This window comes from Artemia sp. Qi Xiang Cuo, chromosome 18, assembly GCF_049724085.1.
Source record: "Artemia sp. Qi Xiang Cuo chromosome 18, ASM4972408v1, whole genome shotgun sequence".
NCBI lineage: Eukaryota > Metazoa > Arthropoda > Branchiopoda > Anostraca > Artemiidae > Artemia > Artemia sp. Qi Xiang Cuo.
Genome location: NC_142811.1, coordinates 40,923,654 through 40,942,214, shown reverse-complemented (window position 1 = coordinate 40,942,214; position 18,561 = coordinate 40,923,654). Strand labels below are relative to the sequence as shown.

General features: G+C 35.4%; 2 protein-coding genes across 2 annotated transcripts in view; both read left to right on the top strand.

Moving 5' to 3' along the window:
• The window catches only part of LOC148941499 (uncharacterized protein CG5902), a 54,816-nt gene that overhangs the window by 28,288 nt on the left and 7,967 nt on the right, over positions 1–18,561 (top strand). The window contains exon 3 of the mRNA XM_089104410.1: positions 13,582–13,787. Coding sequence (XP_088960536.1) covers positions 13,582–13,787 — 206 coding nt within the window. The remainder of the gene's footprint in view (positions 1–13,581; positions 13,788–18,561) is intronic.
• On the top strand, positions 863–8,230 carry LOC148941500 (uncharacterized). The gene is given in 4 exon segments (XM_089104569.1): positions 863–873; positions 5,508–6,091; positions 6,094–7,791; positions 7,794–8,230. Coding segments are annotated over 4 exon segments (2,730 nt in total).

Genomic DNA, 18,561 nt, shown 5'->3' with positions numbered 1-18,561 from the left:
TATAAAAAAAAAAAAAACAGAGACCGAATCATTCGGTAGCAAACCATAAGCGTCGCTTGCGAGGGTGTGCTACAAAAAAAAAAAAAAAACAATAAAAAAAAAAACAAAAACAATTATAATCTAAAATAAGCAGAAGGTTGAAACCGTGTTCCGAAAAATAAACTTTCATAAATAATTTATGCACAATAAAACAACATGATATCATGATCCTGAAGCAAAAAAAAAACAAAAAAAAATAATTACTGTCAAATTTAATTCCATCAATCTCAATCTGTTTCGAAGGTATACTTACCAAGCAACCCCACACGTAGCTCAGTTTTAAATTGACTAATGGGTAACTCCTTGGTACTTGGGACAGGCTTATTAAACAGCTTAGCCCCTCTATAAATAACTGAAAAAGCAGTCCTACTAGAAACTAGGTGAGGAACCTCAATATCTCCACTTGTCAGAGTTTCGTGACAATGAACATTGGACCTTTCCCGAAATATTCCTGTAATACGGTCTGGAAGGCACGTATAACAATACTTATACATAAAAACCAGTGTATAAAAATCGCGCAATCCAGCTGCAGGCATTATATTAATTACTGTACATTGACCTGACCGAATTTTGGTTCCCTATTTAACAAAATGATCTAATAGCATTATTCTGCAGTACAGGCATTGGGTAAAGTATTGAGGGGGAAGTACCAAGCCATACAGACGAACAGTACAAAATATACGGATTTATCAGAGACCAATATAATAACCGTAAAACGTATCAAGGAAAAAAGTGTCTTATTTTACGGGTAATCCCTAAATTCCGCGATAGAATTTTACTTACAGCTTTCACATGGTACTTAACTGATGAATTTCCGCCAATCATGATCCCAAGGTACGTAATGGAACTTGAATGCTTAACAATTTCCTTAGGTGAAGCTGTTTCAGAAATCTAAGGATAATAATTTGGAGACCGCGAAAAGATAACAAAATTTGACTTATTTATGTTTAGGTCGAGCCGGTTTACCTTCAACCATAGACATGTCTTAGTCATTGCTGCATTAATTTGTCGCATTATCAGCAAATAACGGTATAGTGATCCTGAACCCAGAAGGTGCAGGATCGACTAAAATCCCTAATTCTAGAAGTAGTTGCAACAGCATTTGGCAGATTATTAATAAAAATCAAAAAAAAGAGTAGGACCTAATACAGAGCCCTGGGGGACACCACATTTAACAAGACTTCTACTTGAAGAAAATCCATTAAGGTGAATGTACTGCTCCCTATTTTGGAGGTAATCATGAAGCAAAGCCAAAGTAGCCCCTTTTAGTCCATAAGATTCAAATTTTCGCAATATTATTGGGTGGTCAACAGTGTCAAATGACTTAATCAAATCTAGAACTAAACCAGCTACTTTAAGACTATTATCAAGAGCTCCATTAATTACCGAAGTTATATATGATAATGTCAACTCTGTAGTCCTATCCTTCCTGAAACCAAATTGAATTGGATTTAACAGTTTATGCAGTTCCAAATGATCATATATTCTAGTGTTAATATACATTTTTAGAACACGCGAAATGACAGATGAGGCCAAAATAAGCCAATAATTTCCAGGATTATTCTTATTACCACCTTTAAAAATAAGAGGTATTCTATTGCCTTTCAAGCAATCAGGAAACTTTTCCTGTTTCAAAGACACAGGAATAACATCAACAATATAAGGAAAAGCTGTTTTTAACACAAGAAAATTAGGTGAATCTACCAGCCAAAGTACTTTTCATCCCAAAAATAATTTTATCTACTTCATCACTAGAGAGGGGTTTCATATACACAGAAATATCAATTGGAGTCTTCATTAAAAAAATCCAAAGGAGGATCATCATCAGAAGGTACAGTACGGGAAGATAGAGTTACGCCAATATTAGCAAAATGTTGAGAAAGAGCACCACATACCCCTTCTGGTTTATTCGTTGGCAAACCATTCCTCACCCACCTTGGACCAGGAATACAAAAATAAATCGGGATATTAATAAGGGAAATAAAAAAACATCAGCAATATAAGGAAAAACTGTTTTTAACACAAGAAAATTAGGTGAATCTACCAGCCAAAGTACTTTTCATCCCAAAAATAATTTTCTCTACTTCATCACGAGAGAAGAGTTTCATATACATAGAAATATCAATTGGAGTCTTCATAAAAAAAAACTCCAAAGGAGGATCATCACCAGAAGGTACAATACGGGAAGATAAAGCGATGCCAATATTACCAAAATGTTGAGAAAGAGCATCGCATACCTCTTCTGGTTTATTCGTTGGCAAACCATTCCTCACCCACCTTGGACCAGGAATACAAAAATAAATCGGGATTTACAATATCATGGATCCACTGAAAACGGCAGAAAAACAGATTTTTAAATTCAATAATAATTGTCAAACTCATCAGTGGTGGCCCATACTAATCCAGTAGTTTTCATCAGTAATTTGAATTTCCTTTTCTCCTTCTTAGGTTAAGTGTAAGTGTCTTGTTTCGTTTTTCTTTCTTTTTCATTATTGTTTCTGTTGAAGCGTCTTTTCGTTTTTCATTTTCTTATTTTCTTTTATTTTTGCTCCGTCTGTGTTTCTTGTCTAAACTTAACGGTTTTACAATAAATTCATAAATTAATTACTACTTCATCGGAGAAAATATAATTTTCTGTCGATATCACCCTTTTAATTATTTTCCATGTTTTTGCAGTGTTACCACAAGTTTCAGTGAATTTGTTTTCAAAATATTTTATTTTAACATTTCTCAGTAACTTATTAAGGTCATTCCTATAATTTTTATAAAGTTGATCTCTTTTGTTAATACAACGTAACAAGCTAGGCGACAGCCATGGTTTCTTAGGATTCTTTCTTCTTGATAGTGAACGAGCCATCATACAAGTCTTTGTCATTATCAAAATCAGCATATCATAAAATCTTTGAAAGCTCATATTTATATCATCCGTAAGATCGACCAAACTGTTCCAATCGACTTTTGCTATTTTCTGCTTAAACTTTTGAAGGTTACTCTGGCTAAACACGGGGATTGGACTCTTTGGAATTATTGGTGCTGGCTTTGGGGGAATACAAACCTCAAGTCTTGTTGAAATTCCAAAATAATCTGATACATCTGTAATAATAACTCTTTGAGCTGAAAAATCCAAACTTGAAAAAATATTGTCAATAAGCTTCGATGATGAGGTGGTGACTCGTGTGCATATATTAATAGTAGGAAATAAACCATAGGATATACAAAGCTGCAAAAAATCCATAGAAACGGTCGTGTCAAGCTCCTGAAGGTCAATATTAAAATCCCCGAGCATCATAAATGGATGTGAATAAGAAGGAAATGGATTCCAACTGTAGAAGGAAATTCTTTAATATCCCACCCTAAAGTTTTGGGTCTTTACTTCTGTGTTATTAGCTAACCATTTTTTGATTTTGTTTGATCTATTAGACAAATATTTATCTTTGAAAAAATCACAAAATGTCATAGGCTATACCTTATGGTGCTTAATAATGTGTCGCCTAATAATTTCTATCCAGTGACATTGACTTGCAAAATCCAATCTATTCATCATCTCAGTGAACCAGAAATGTTTCTTAAGGCTAATCGTCTTTATTAGTGGTTAATGCTATTTTCCCTATGGTAGGAAATCGGGAATAACTGCTGCGATATAAGTGATTTTGCGCTGATTTTTTTTTTGACGACTCCTGAGTTAGAAAGTAAAATAATGTTGGTTTCACTTTTTCTATATATTTGTTATCTTTTGTCGAAAAAAAGAAACCAAGTTATTTTAGTTTGTTGAATAAAAATTTAGTAGATGGGAAATGAAAGTAGATATTTTTTCAGTTGAATCTACTGGTATTTAAAAAAAATGTTGTTTACAGAATTATTAATTTTCTTTTTTTTGAAGGTGCAAAAAATTATTTTTAGTTTTCATTATTTTATTGCTATAAGGCTGCTCCAAAGCTCCAAAAGATTTTATAATCTGCTCCAAAGGCTAGAATTTTGGACAGTATGCAGTTTTATAATCTACAATGATTACAGAAAGTGTCTGATGTCTATCCCAAACTAAACTAAATACAAAAGCAAAAAAATGCAAATAAAAAAACTGCTCGATTTTTACTTTATTTTCCCACTGTTTCCCGCTTGGTAGCGTTATTTCGTCAGCCAATAGGAAGAAAGCCCGCAATTCTGATTGGACTCTGTTCTGTATATCATTATGACTTTCGGATAGAAACTGTCAAAAAGACCTTTGAGCCATGAGGAAGAAAATTATAAAGAGAAGGTGGCTGAATTTAAAATACCGGTAAGTAAATATTACATATACTATGTTCATTCCATCCAGTCCAGAAGATTTTAAAATTGCTTCCGATGGGTTCTGGTTTTACATCTCTTTCAATCTGAAATTTATAGGAAAAAAATTTTTTATATGTACAATGGTTAGGAGACAAATTCACATTAGGCTTCCCAGGCACGTAAAATGTAATTTTATGGAGGAGGATGCGGAAAAATCTTACCAGCTCTACACAAACAATAAAAATTTTTTTCAGGTGAAAGGATGTTTTGTGATTTGGAGGAAGATTAACTACTTGCCTCCAGGATATCCAATAGAGGAAACAAACTTGCTTGAAAGTTTTTTAGCTTTGTTTTTTTGGCGAGGCGGGGGGGTAGGGGGCCTTTCTCGCGCCTGGTTTCCAGCTATCAGACCTGTGAAGCTATGAAGACGACATCCCAGGGCCTTGACACTGGAGTTCTGGTATATAATGATATGCAATAAGCTTTACTTCGGCTTTTTTTTTATAGTAGTTTCTATACGGAACAAACAAAAATCTATCCCTGAGCTAATCCTGAGATTTGTAAAGTTATGTCTATCCTTATGAGCTGTATAAAACATAGCACTTCCAATAGATCATATGAAAATAAAAGAAATGTAATGAAAGTGAAGAAAGCATAAAATATGAACTCAGGAGGTGTGAAGTGGAGATCTTGGATAAAATTGCCGAGGATCTGGAAGATGCAGCTAGACGGCATGATAATAAAATGTTATATTGACATGTTAATAAATTAAGAGGGAGTAGTCAATCCGGAGTTGTCCCAGAGTGGTCAAATCCCACTTTCTAAGACTATAATGAGAGAAAGTTTGAGATGGCTAGGGCGAGGGATGAGAGATGACAGACTGCTGAAGATTTTTTCTTTTCGGCCAACCACCTAGGGCTAAACGGAAAGCAGGTCGTCTGCGGTTGGAGTGGAATGATGTCATAAAGAAAGATTTAAGGGAAATGGGAACTTCCAAGGAGGGTGTAAAAGGGGTGCTTTGAATAGAATAAGATGGATTGGGAGCGTGTGTAGCTGTGTTGGCCTCAGGTGACTTGGTGCTGCGGTCAGTTGTTAGTAGTAGTAGTGTTTCCAATACATCAATAATTACTTCCCTTATGTGTATATATGTTGTGAATGATGGGTTTATCAACCAACATTCCTTTTTATGTTTCATTTTTTAGGAAGATACAGCTTGGAGAACAAAAAGATGATTTTTCAACCTCATCTGAAATTACAGACGAACTTTCAGTAAATCCTAAACTAAACGAAGCACAGAATTTGGGAAGCGGTGAAGGTTCTTCTGGTATCGATGGGTCGGCAACATTTACCGATATTGACTTATCTGGAATTCCAGATGGAAACTGCATTGTAAATCTAAGACATTTCCTCTGTGAAGTAGCTTCTGTATTCACACACAAGATCAGTTGTAGACTATCATATGAAAATTTGATAATAAAACAATTAGAAAAGAAAGGCCTGCAAACTGAACTGAAAGTTAAATGTAAAAAGTGTAACTGGGAAAAGAGGATTAAAAATGAACCAGAATGTCCAGTAACAAGTGTAAAAGAATATCTTTCAAGCTTTACTACAGAAAGTAAACAGGTTACTTTCTCAAAAAAAGACTCAATTTTAAAAGGTTGCTTGAATTTGAAGGCTGTTTGGGGAGCCATGGGCACTGGAGGTGGATATTCTACACTGTGTGAACTCTTCGGAGTGCTTGGAGTGAAGCCAATGTCGCAAATAGTTTATTCCCGTATTGAAAGACAGCTTGGATGAATAGTTTGTCGGAAATTTTGCGAGAAAATGGACGAGAGGCCTTACAATTAGCCATTCATGAACATGGGTATAAAGAGGACTCATACTGGACAAAAGTGATATGTGATGGAGGGTGGAATAAGCGTAGCAAAGGGCATGATTATTCAGCCAAAGGATGTGTTGCGGTTATCATAGATGCATTTACGAAAAAACTGTTATATGTTGGCATAAAAAATAAATACTGTTATATGTGTTTTTCTTCTGCTAACTCTAAAGTAAGTCCTAAAGACCATTTCTGCTTTCTGAACTATAACGGAAATTCGAAGAGCATGGAAACAGACATTCTAGTTGAAGGCTTTCGTTCCAGTGAAGAGATGCATGGATTACAGTTTTTAGAGTTTATTGGTGACGGTGATTCAAGTGTTTTTTATAAGCTAAAACAGTGTGTCTCTTACGGTTCAAACATACGGAAAGATGAATGTGCAAATCACGTCACAAAGAACTATACAACGCATCTATATAACTTGTGCAAAAATAAGAAAGGTTTGTACACCAAATTTCTTCCCAGAGGAATTATCCAGCAATTGACCAAAAATTTAAGGGGTTCGATCAAAATAAATTCCGACAATAATGGAACAGCGGAAGAATTGAAGAACCTGTTAAAAAGAGGTCCGTACCATGTTTTTGGAAACCACACAAAATGCGATTCCGGTTGCCCTAAATTCCTTAATGATAAAATAGAAAGTCGGTGGAATACTTTTCCCATGCACGTGTTTGAGGATGTTATGACAGGGGTAGAGATTGTATGTCGAAAAGCAGAGCAGCTCCAAAATGACGCAACTACAAACTTAGCTGAAAGCTACAAGTCATTTGTTGCAAAGTTCATCGGGGGAAAGCAAATAAGCCGGTCTAAGGGAGGTTCATACCAAACAAGAGTAAATGGAGCCAGCCTTGCTTATAATTTAGGTCCGAAATGGCATCAATTAGCTTGGAAAAATATTTTTAGGTCCAGTCCTTCTTGCTTGACGAAAAAGTATTGCAAAAAAACAGCAGAACATCGCTTAAGATCTAAACGTAATTTGACCAGTTATTATAGTTCTCTTGGAGGAAAACATTTTGCTAAGTTAAAAAACAGAAATAACAACTTTGGCGATCGGGACTATGGACCAAACTGCAATAAGCCAGATATGACTTCTGATGAAATAAGCTCAGCCAGACAAATATATACTAAGCAACATTTAAAATTGGATAGTGCCAGTATTAGCCGTTTGTTTTATAATACCAAGGGGCAATCAAAAAATGAGAACTGGGTTGAAGAGAGATCTAGGAGAATAACAAGCAGTTATTTTCATAGAATTGCAACTAGAAAAAATAGCACTAGAGTTGCCCCAATTGTTAAGCAAATTCGAAATCTGGGACCTAGATTCTGCTCTGCCCTTATGAAAAAGGGTTTGGATTTAGAAGTAGTTGCCCTAGAAGCGTATGAAAAGAAATTCAACTTAAATGTCATAAAGGGAGATGAAATAGGACTTAGTGTGCATCCACAGCATCAATATCTTGGTTCATCTTTAGATGGATTGCTCTCTGATGGCACACCTATAGAGATAAAAACTGTACATAATATACCGGAATTCAAAACCATTTTTGATGCTGCTCAGTCCAAAAATCTAGTCAAAGGATGTTTTATTGAATTATCCAGTAAAGGTCTTCAGTTAAAAAAAATCATTGGTATTTTTCCCAGATAAAAGGTCAACTCGAGATACTAGATAGAATGATATGGCACTTGATAGTTTTTAACTCCATTGATGACTGGGAAATAATTACAGTTCACCGGTCAAAAGAATACTGGGCGAAAGTATTTCCAAAGCTTGAAGCTTTCTGGAATGAATCCTTACTACCTGAAATTTTAGACTCGAGGTTGGTAAGGAATATAAAAATCAGAGAGCCTATGGTCTCAGAGGATATGAACATCAGAGAGCCAAGCTCGTCTCAAGAAACCAAAAGAGGGAAGAAAAGAAGGTCAAGTCTAGTTGACGTGGACAACAAGAAAAATACACAGAAGGGATCGGGAGACAACGAAGAATCTACCAGTCATTCAGCGCATGAAAACAGTGGTTTTGAAGAAATATTTTGGTTTGATTTGGAATAAATGAATCTTTGTGTTTGATGTATTTTATGTGATGCATTTTGATGTACTTGTATTTTTGATGTGATGTGACAGTGATGTGATTATTACGGCTCTTTAATTTTAACTAGTAAGTGTGTAATGTAGATTCCCAGCTTGCTATGATGATCAAAGTCGCGTCCTTTTACCAGGCTTGTCCCATATCCATCGTGCTTGGCATAGTTCCAACACTCTTGGTATAGCTCTCACAGGTCCGCCGTTCTTTGCACACTCCCACCACGCTTGGTAGGCACTGCCTGGTGTAGATGATTTCAGAGAGTGGAAAGCCACTCGATATTCCATCTTTTTCTTTCCACCATTTTCATAGTCACTTGTCTCATATCCGATGCTGTTGCTCCAGTGAAGCAGGAGGCTGATTTACATCATCCTTGACTTTTTGCATGTGTTTCACAATAATTTGTTTGTAATGTGATATACAGGCTTTTATATATATCGATTTTCATTCTCACTTGTCTCGTATCCAAGGCTGTTGCTCCAGTGAAGCAGCAGGCTGATTTACATTATCCTGGACATTTTCGCATTTTCATGTAACCTTTGGCATAGTTTTTTGTGTCTCGCAATATTTCTTACAATATCTCCACTGTCACATATCTTTTAGCCACATATTTCTTTGTTCTTCACTTTAATTTTTGATTCGTCCTGATTTCCATTGTCATGTGTCTTGTAACCGCATTTTTTGTACTTCACTTTTTTCCCTCGCTGTAAGTCTCGCTGGCGCTTATCTTTTAACCGCATATGTCTTTGTCTTTCAATTTCGTTCATCATTACTTCAGAATTTTTTTCAGTGACCGCATATAATCTGTTCTTAACTTTCGTTTTTGACTCGTTGCAATTTCCACTGCTGCTTATCTTTTAACCACGCATTTATTTATATTTCAGTTTCGTTTTTTAGTCTTTGCAAATTTCGCTGCCGCTTAACTAATAACGCGTATTTCTTTTTTATTCAATTTCGTTTTCGACTCATAATTTTCTTTTTAGCCAGTATTCTAACCACATATTTTTTTGTTCATTTTCTTTATCAATAGATCAGATATTTTTTTCAATACCCTTTGCCTTAGCTGCTTGGATTAGTCATGTCACATTTGATGGTCTAGAATGTTCATTTTCACCGATTGCGGATTTACGTTTTTTAAGGTCGTCCTCTTGATCTTGTCTCATTTGATGCTCTAGTTTGTTCATTTTGAGCAATAGTTAATTTATGTTTATGTCCTTGAGATATTATCAAACTGCTGGAAATATCTTTTGTAAATAGAATCATTACATTTGATATTTAATACTTAGCCATGTTTTTGTGTATTTTTACATGCGCCATAGATACTAAAAATGAAAGAACAGCTCCTGACGCGGAAATGACGTAATTGTGCTTTTGAAATATGTTCATAGATATGACGTTACTCATATGAATTCTTTTTTGAAATTAGGGCTCTTAAAAAATTTCTCAAGCTTGTGACCCATCTAGATGGTTTTTTTTTCAGTCAAAATATCCCTGGGTGCCAATTTTAAAACAAAAATATGGAGCCGTTGTGGGGGAAAAATTTACAAATACATACATGCATAAACAAATAAATAAATGAATATTTATTTTTTTACTTAATTTCTGATCGTTTTTTAAATAATGCCAGAAAATCTGGCTAAATTTACACGGAAAAATCCCCTTCCCACGGAAATATCCTATGGACAATTAAATCCCGGTGAAAATTTAACCAGGACAATTACCCTCAACATCTCCGTAGGTAAAATTGAGTCGGTAAAGCTAAAGCAAGACATATAAAAATAATTTCGTACATGAATTACGGGAACGTCCCCCATGATAAAATTTCCCCTTTAAAGTTCACCCCCCCCCCGAACTTCCCTCCACATGGAAAATTCTACCCTTAGAAAGTTATCCCAGCAGAAAATTCTCCCCCCCCCCACCCTAAAAAAGTAAGCATACTTCCCAGTAACAAATACTATGCGTAAACAAAGGGCAAAATTTATAACTTAAAGGCCTTTCCCCGGGGGCTGCGGGGGTTATGTTGACTGCAAAGGATATTTATTGGGCCTTTCAACTATGCTGAACAAAATGGCACTCTCAAATATTGAATCGCCGGTTTTTGAAAAAAAGGGGCGTGGGAGGAGTCTAGTTGCTCTCCAATCTTCTTGGTGACTTAAAAAGAGCACTAGAACTTTTAATTTCTGTTCGAATGACCTCTCTCCCGACATTCTAGAATCACTGGGTCGATACGATCACCCCTGGGGGAAAAAAACAACAGGCACCTGTGATCATTCTTCTGGTAAAAAATACGAAATTCCACATTTTTTCAGACAGGAGTTTGAAACAGAAAGGCGTAATAACATCCAACCGTCAGGACATATCCGTCAGAACCACCAACCGTCACAACATCCAAAATTTAAAACTATACTTTTTGGGGGTTTAGGGGGGAAAAGATACCTAGGTTAGGTTGGGTTACGTATTTAATATATGCTATGCTTTACCCCCACCCCCCTGATGTACAAATATATAGCCGAAATTTGTTTCTAAACTATTATATACTTATTGCTCTTATATATACTTATACATTTTTTGGGATGTTGTGACGGTTGGTGGTTCTGACGGATTCTCCTTTTGGATGTTATGACTTTTGGTGCTTATGACGGTTATTCAAAGTGGTAGCACCCTGCTTGAAACCTTTACAGTAGGATCCTCTAATACGCTGAATCTGATGGTGTGATTTTCAATAGGGTTCTCTGACTTTTAGGGGGTATTTTCCCTCTTTTTCGAAAATCAGGCAGTTTTTCTCAGGCTTGTAGCCTTTGCTAGGTAACACAAAACTTAATAAAACTTTATATTTGTAATCAGCATAATAAGCCGATTCTTTTGATATCAAACAGTTCATGGTTACGAACTGAAAGTAAGGAGCGACCCGGCTCAATAGTAACAGAATCTCAAAAATCGGAATTTTGATACCAATAGATACATCAGTAGAATCAAATTTTTATGATGATTTCAAATATATAAGTTTCATTAAGTTTAGTTTTATCCATCAAAAGTTACGTGCCTAAGAAAATTTGCCTTATTTTTGAAAAAAGGGGAAAAACCCCTTAACAGTCATCGAACCTCAATGAAAATCACACCATCGGATTTAGCGTATCAAAAACCGCGGCTGCGGAAGTTTCAAGCTCCTATCTGCAAAAATGTGGAATTTTGTATTTTTGTCAGAAGAAAGATCACGGATGAGTGTTTATTTTTTTTTGTTTCTTTTATTTTTTTTTTCCCAGGGATGATCGCATTGATCCATATTTTTTAAAATATATTAAAATGGCTGAATCTAACAGAAATTAAAAGTCACACTTGCGTTTTTAATTGACAAAAAAATTGTAGGACAACTTGGCCCCCTTTCACGCTCATTCTTTTCCCAAAGTCACTCAATCACAATTTTGAGATAGCCATTTTGTTTAGCATAGTCGAAAATTTAATAAATATGTCTTTGAGGATGACTTAATCCCCCAGAGTCCCCAGGGGAAGGGCTGTAAGTTATGAACTTTGCCCATTGTCAAACAGTTCGTGGTAACGAACTGCAAGTAAGGAGCGTAGCCAAAACCCTAAAAAACGGAATTTTGATACCAATAGATACATCAGAAGAATCAGATTTTTATACTGATTTTAAATATATATCAAAAGTTACGCGTCTGAGAAAATTTTACTTATTTTCGAAAAAAGGGGGAAAAAATCCTAAAAGTGATAGATTTCTAACGAAAATCACACCATCAGATTCAGTGTATCAGAGAACCCTACTATAGAGGTTTCAAGCTCCTATCTGCAAAAATGTGGAATTTTGTATTTTTTGTCAGAAGAAAGATCAGGGGCGTGTTTATTTGTTTGTTTTTTTTTACCAGGGGTGATCGTATCGATCCAGGGCAAAAAAAGGGTGAAAAACCCTTAAAAGTCATAGAACTTTAAAAAATTAAATCCTCAGATGTAGCGTACTAGAAAACCCTACTAAAGAATTTTTAAGCTGCTAGATGCAAGATTGTGGAATTTTGTATTTTTTGCCAGAAGAAAGATCATGGATGCGTGTTTATTTGTTTTTTTCCCCAGGGGGGTATCGTTCCAGAAGTCCTAGAATATCGTAAGAGGGCTCATTTGAACGGAAATTCAAAGTTCTAGTGCTCTTTTTAAGTGACCAAAAAAATTGGAGGGCAACTTGGCCCCCTCCCACGCTCTTTTTTTTCCCAAAGTCACCCAATCAAGATTAATTTCATATTTCATATGCATTTCATATGCAAAAAATACAATTTTTAGCTTAGCAGTGGTTATATTTTCTTTTAAATATCCTAACCTGCTCATCGAATTTGATCTTCATAGAATCTAACGTGCTTTTACTTTTGTTTTTTCTCCTGTGTTAAACTGGATTAACAAAAAAAGAACCCAGGTGTCGAAGACTAATTATGTTTCTGTCAATAGTCTCATACCGGGTTTGCTATCGAAGAGATACAAGCAGTGGCGTTAGCAAGATCTGTAAGACCTGTTTCGAAAATTGAGCGGGAACAATAAAGACAATTACCCTCAAATGCTAATACAAGTTGGCACAGTTATGTTTTTTCTTATAAATATCGGATCACTCGTTTATTTGATCGACTGACAATAGGTCTAAAATCCTAGTTTCAGCAAATTAACTTACACAAAAAATAAAGTGAGAATCTTATGACTTATTTCCGAGACTTTATTCGAATCAAGCTTAACCTTGGTCAATAGTTTTAGCCTATGAAAAATGATGCAGCTACAAGTTGACTTTATGATGATCAAATAAGTCTATCTGGATTTAAATGCCTTCATGATAAAACTTGTTAACCAAGGGAGCCCAGAAGGGAAGCCGAGTGGATTGGGGCACTGGATTTAGGATTCTTTGTCTGAGAGGGTGAGGGTTCGAATCCTAGTGTATCCAGTTATATGGTCTGGGACGAGGGTCAGTGGTGTGACTCTGTAAGCTCAGCCAGAGTCCACCCAGCTCTAAATGGGTAGCTGGAGAAATCTGGGGAAGGTAAACAGGGTTTGTGAAAGCACAGGATGGTGGGCCCCCAGCCCCCTATTGCACTTCCTGGCTGAAGGGCCAAGAAACGGAGATCAACACCGCCGGTAGGGACTGTAAAGTCAAATGCCGTATTCTTTACCCTTTTTCCCCTTTGAATGGCAGAATATATAAAAGTGCCAAGACTGCAATTTTTGGGAACAATCTATTGTTTTTGGGAAAAGATGTTTCTCATCTTGCATCTTCCTCGCCATCTATAATTTAATGTGGAGTACATAAAGGGTAAAACATGTTTCACCTTTTCAGTGCTTTCAAAGACTCTCGGTTTTCTCCTATATCGATCGACGAACTGGGACGCCTCCACGTTTCTGTTTCAATTCTGGTTAAATTCGAAGAAGCCAACAGCTATATGGATTGGGAGATTGGTGTCCATGGCATAAGAATAGAATTTCCATCTGAACGAGGCTCCCGTCGAAGTGCCACCTACCTCCCCGAAGTTGCCTCAGAGCAAGGTACATCTATATTTTAAGTTTCCCTATGGGACTCTGTGCAGAAGGCAAGTATGTGAACTGAAAGGAGCTTAAGGGAAAACTAAAGCTGGATGCCCACTGAAAGGAATTTAAGGGAATAAGTCTGCAATTATGCGTTTATTTTACATAAGTTTTTTACTTAATATTGATAGTACGCCTTCTCTCTCGATGAAGATTATGGTTCTGTTCTTAGTCCATTATGATTTAATTACAGTATTTTAATTTAAAAAAAATTATCCCATACTTTTGAACAATAAAAATCATGATGACCTCTATTAGCAACGCTTTCATAACTTATCATTGACATCTTAGAAACTTAGCAGTACTACCAGACAAATTAATCCCCAGACAATGTGAAGTGAAATCCTTAGAACTTCAAATGAATTACAATTAAGAGAATTGCTATTGGAATTAAAAGCTAAGCAATTATATTAATTGAAATTAATATTAAACTTATTAAAATTAATACAAAATTAAAATTAAGACTACTGTTAGAAGAGCTTTTACAAGATTTTGCAAAAGTAAAGATGTGCTTGATTATACCCTGCTTATCAAAACAAGCATATTAGCATTAATTAAGTAAACATTAAAAAGGTTTAAGGAATAGGAAGCATTAATATTAGGAATGTTATTATTTTAAAAAACACTATTAATATACAGCCTGAAAACACTAATTCGTCCAACCACGCATAGGAGTGAAATATTACCAGAAATGATGGATCCGGATTTAATAAGCGTATCAATTGTTATGCGTCAGATCTTAGTTGTTTTTATTCTAGTTACTATTAGGGCTTTAATTAATCTGTGTGAATATTATTGCTTTCTAGAATATTCGTCAAAAGATTCGTCTATGTCTATGTATACTTATAATATTCCATCTTTCGAAACGTCACTGAGACTGGTTACCCTTGAAAAAGGCGAACCTATGGTGTATACCTGATGAGAAGAAGAGGTTGTGGGACAAACAAATTATTCCTACAAGACAATGGGTGAATATATATTCAAAAGTTGGAAGTTAAATGACAAGCCTATAGGCCTATGTGTCTGGACGTCTCAATAATTGATAAAACGGCCAAAATACAATTGCAGCTGTTCGGTATTTCGTTTTAAGATCTGTACCAGCATGGTACAGATCTTCAAAAGGACCAGCATGTCCTTTTTGTTGTGGCTTATTTTCAGATGAAAAATAGTTATGTAGGCTACTTTCTTAGCACTAGCATACAATTGGTAATTCGATTTACTTTTCGCCATAAAACAGTACAATGCTAGAAGAATGACACCAGAAAGATAACATGGATCTAAGTTCTGAATGGAATCATCAACAAACTAACCTATGGACATGGCAGTGAACATAAGTTGCATTTGGTGCAATTTTATTAATACAGGTATGTATACCAACTTGTGGCTGCTCATGACAGTGGCTTTGTCCTAGTATTGGAACCATAGTCTGCCAAACTGACTCTGATTTCTGTACTACATGGTCAGGGAAATACTTTTCTGTGTCAAGTTAACCGATATTAAAGGAGCCAAGTGCTCTTATTCTCACTTCCCGATTGTAATAAATTTTTAGTTAAGACTAGCTTGTCAGTAGCTCCTTTTGTTAATTTGTTTGCAATAAATATTGCTTTTGAAATAAATTCATGTAATAAGTAAACATTAAACGAACTAAAATTACTACTAAGGAATAAATGAAACTTTAGAGGAATAGATATTAAAATAAATAATAGAGACAAACTTAAAATGAACAGAAATAAACATAAGTAAGAGTAAGGCTGTCACTACCTGAAGCCTACCAAAAGTTAGTATTGTTTGCCCCTTGCTAAAAACGGTATATATTTTAAACAGCTTTTTTTGCGTTGTAAGATTAGAAAATTCAATTAGAAAACACAGACTGGACTATCTGAAACAAGCAATTTACGTTCATAATTCTTGATGCACATTACATTTTTCGATATATTCTTCCTTTTAAAACCATTCCCTGCAATGTTGAAAAAATCAAATAGTAAATAATTTATTGATTCGCAATTCAAACTATTATTTCAGCAGTTAGAATATCTAGTACTTAAAAAGTACCTAGTGATTTTAAGAAAACTTAAATTAAACCCCTTTAAAAGATACGTGACAAGAGCGAGCCTGGTACTTAAAGAAGTTTTAGCTTGACTTCTCTAGGAAGCAAATTTCTTTAACATGATCATACTTGTTAGGCAAGGAGGTGTTGTAGATAAAGTGTGTGCTTTTAGGAAGAGGGGAAAATTAAAAATCGAAAAGTGTCTGAATCATCAGACGCCTTTAGTTTTACAGTTTCATATATAACTAACAGGTATTTGATTCAGCTGATAGAAATGCTTTAGTGTGGAGGTCCTATCATTGTATGGTTTGCCATATAGTTATATTAAAATGATCTGTTCTATGGTCGTGAATAATATTGCTGCGCTTAAGGTAGGAAGTGAGGTTAGTAGTTGGTTCAGTTGAATCAGGAGTTAAGCAGAGTTGTATCATATCCCCGTCTATGTGATCCCCGTCTATTATTCCGATGAACTTGGTCCTAAGGAACACGGCAAAGACGGAAGGGGAATATCATAACGAATGGGAAGGTAAAACATCTCCTAAACTTGATCCATACAGGTGATTTGAATGTCGAAGATAAAAATGTCAGCGGAATAAATGAGCTTTTGGATGTTTTTTTTTTAGCGCTTAAGGTGTCTTAATCAATAGAAGACCTAAGTTGCTTAGACTATAATAAATGAGGAGGTGATAATTTTAGGTGACGAGGAAATCGATGAAACGGATAATTTCACTTACCTCGGTAGTATTATTAGTAAAGGTGGTGGGTGCAGCAATGGCGTGAAAAGTGGAATAGACGAGACGTATTAGTCTTTTTTTGCTATCAAAAAAATTAGGAGGAATAGGACGATAATTTTGTGAAACCAAGATTAGAATACTGTAAGCCACAGTCACGACAGTGACCCAAGTGTTGCTCTGAAAATGGGCATTTTGAAAATCTGGGAGATTTGAAAAAGGTTTTCTAAAGGAATCTTCTAAGGGTAGTTTAAGGTACTCTTTTGACTGACTGTATATCAAACAGTAACCTGTGCGAAAAATCTGGCCCGACCCGCTTTCTAGGGCTACTACATTTTACTTTTGAAGGATGAAAGATTGCCAAAGATTGTGGTTTCTGGCCGTCCATCTGGAGCCAAATGAAAAGCAGATCTTCCACGAACGGGGTAGGAGGAGGTTCTAAGAAAGAATTTAAAAGAAACTGGAAACTGGAGAGGATCCAGAGTGAAGTTTGGAATAAATTGGGGTGGGGAAAGCGTGAGTAGCTGTGTGCACTAGGGCAACATGGTGTTGCAATTAGTTGTTAGTAGATCTAGTGGTAGTAGTAAGCTAAAATGCGTACTTGAAAAAAAATAACGTTTTAAAAGTTTTATTTAGCTATCAATCTACTAAAGAAATGTTTCACTAAAAGAAACAGAATCAATATAAAAAATAACAGAAAAATTGTCCTTTTAAAATGGTAAGGTTAGATTTGACGTCGCTATTCTAGCCTGAAAAATTTGCAGTACTTTTCTTGTAAATATAAATACTAGCTTAATTTCCTGTTTTATAATAAGTAAAAATCGCAGAGTTTGAAATTTTCATTTTTCTGAGTAAAGCGCAGAGGGCACTTGAGCCTTTGGGAGGTTCGAGGAACCGGCAAATTATTTGTTATAATTTCCGGTGATTTTAAAATTCGACTTGACTAATGATTTTAATTTCGGTTCTTTTTAGGTTTCATTTGTGTATTCACGGCGATCTATATTTGTTTTATAGGGTTTGACTTTATCAAAAAATTCATCGGCTCCCAAAAAAAGTATCACTCCTTTAAAATTTTTCCTTATCACTTCTTTGAGGTCGCCCTTCTTTTTGTTTGGCACAGCTGGGCCTCCAAACAAGTTTTGGTTGACTATTATTTTTAATCCTTCAAACCTGATTTTTTTTTTATTAAAACCCTACTACAAAAAAGGTACTATGAGCCCTACTAATTTTCCGAGTGACTGAAAAGTCACTGTTCTTCATTATTAGTATCACTGTTACTTCTTTTTTGTATTCTATTCAATCCTTCTTTAATTTATCTATCGTACAGAAACTGTCGATAAGAACTTGCTTCTATTGCAAGTTGAGCTGTGAATTTAACAGACATGTTGCTAGAGACCTTTATGGTTGCTATTGTGGACAAAAGTGTAGTGAACCCCAAGAAACATGCTGTTTCGCCATAAACAAAGTAAAGGAAGACTGCATGAATGATAAAAAGGTAACTGCGTTAGTGACAAAAGGGCAGATTAAAGCTCAAAGTATTTGTTCTGTTTTTGTTTCAAAGTGTCAGTTGAGTTCTTGGAAAGTAATGGTACCCCATGGAATCTTTCATACTAGCATAGCTTAAGATGTCCCGTAATGAAGATAATTTTTTAAACCATATTGGCTTGACACAACATAAAGAAAGAAAAACGAGCAAAAATGGGGTTTTTAAGGCCAAATGAAAATACTGACAAAACACAACAAAGCGAATATTTCAAGGGGACAAACGCCTCTTTTTTTCAGCGCGAAACGAAAAAATACAATCAATGAGAGTGCCAAAGAAAAAACAACAAATAAAACTCGGAAAGTCAATATGAATGTGAAAAAAACAATGAAAAAAAAACAAAAAATTTAACTTCTAGTATTGGTCGATGGCGGTTCAACTTTAAATTTCTTTGCAAATCACGGATATTGCTGA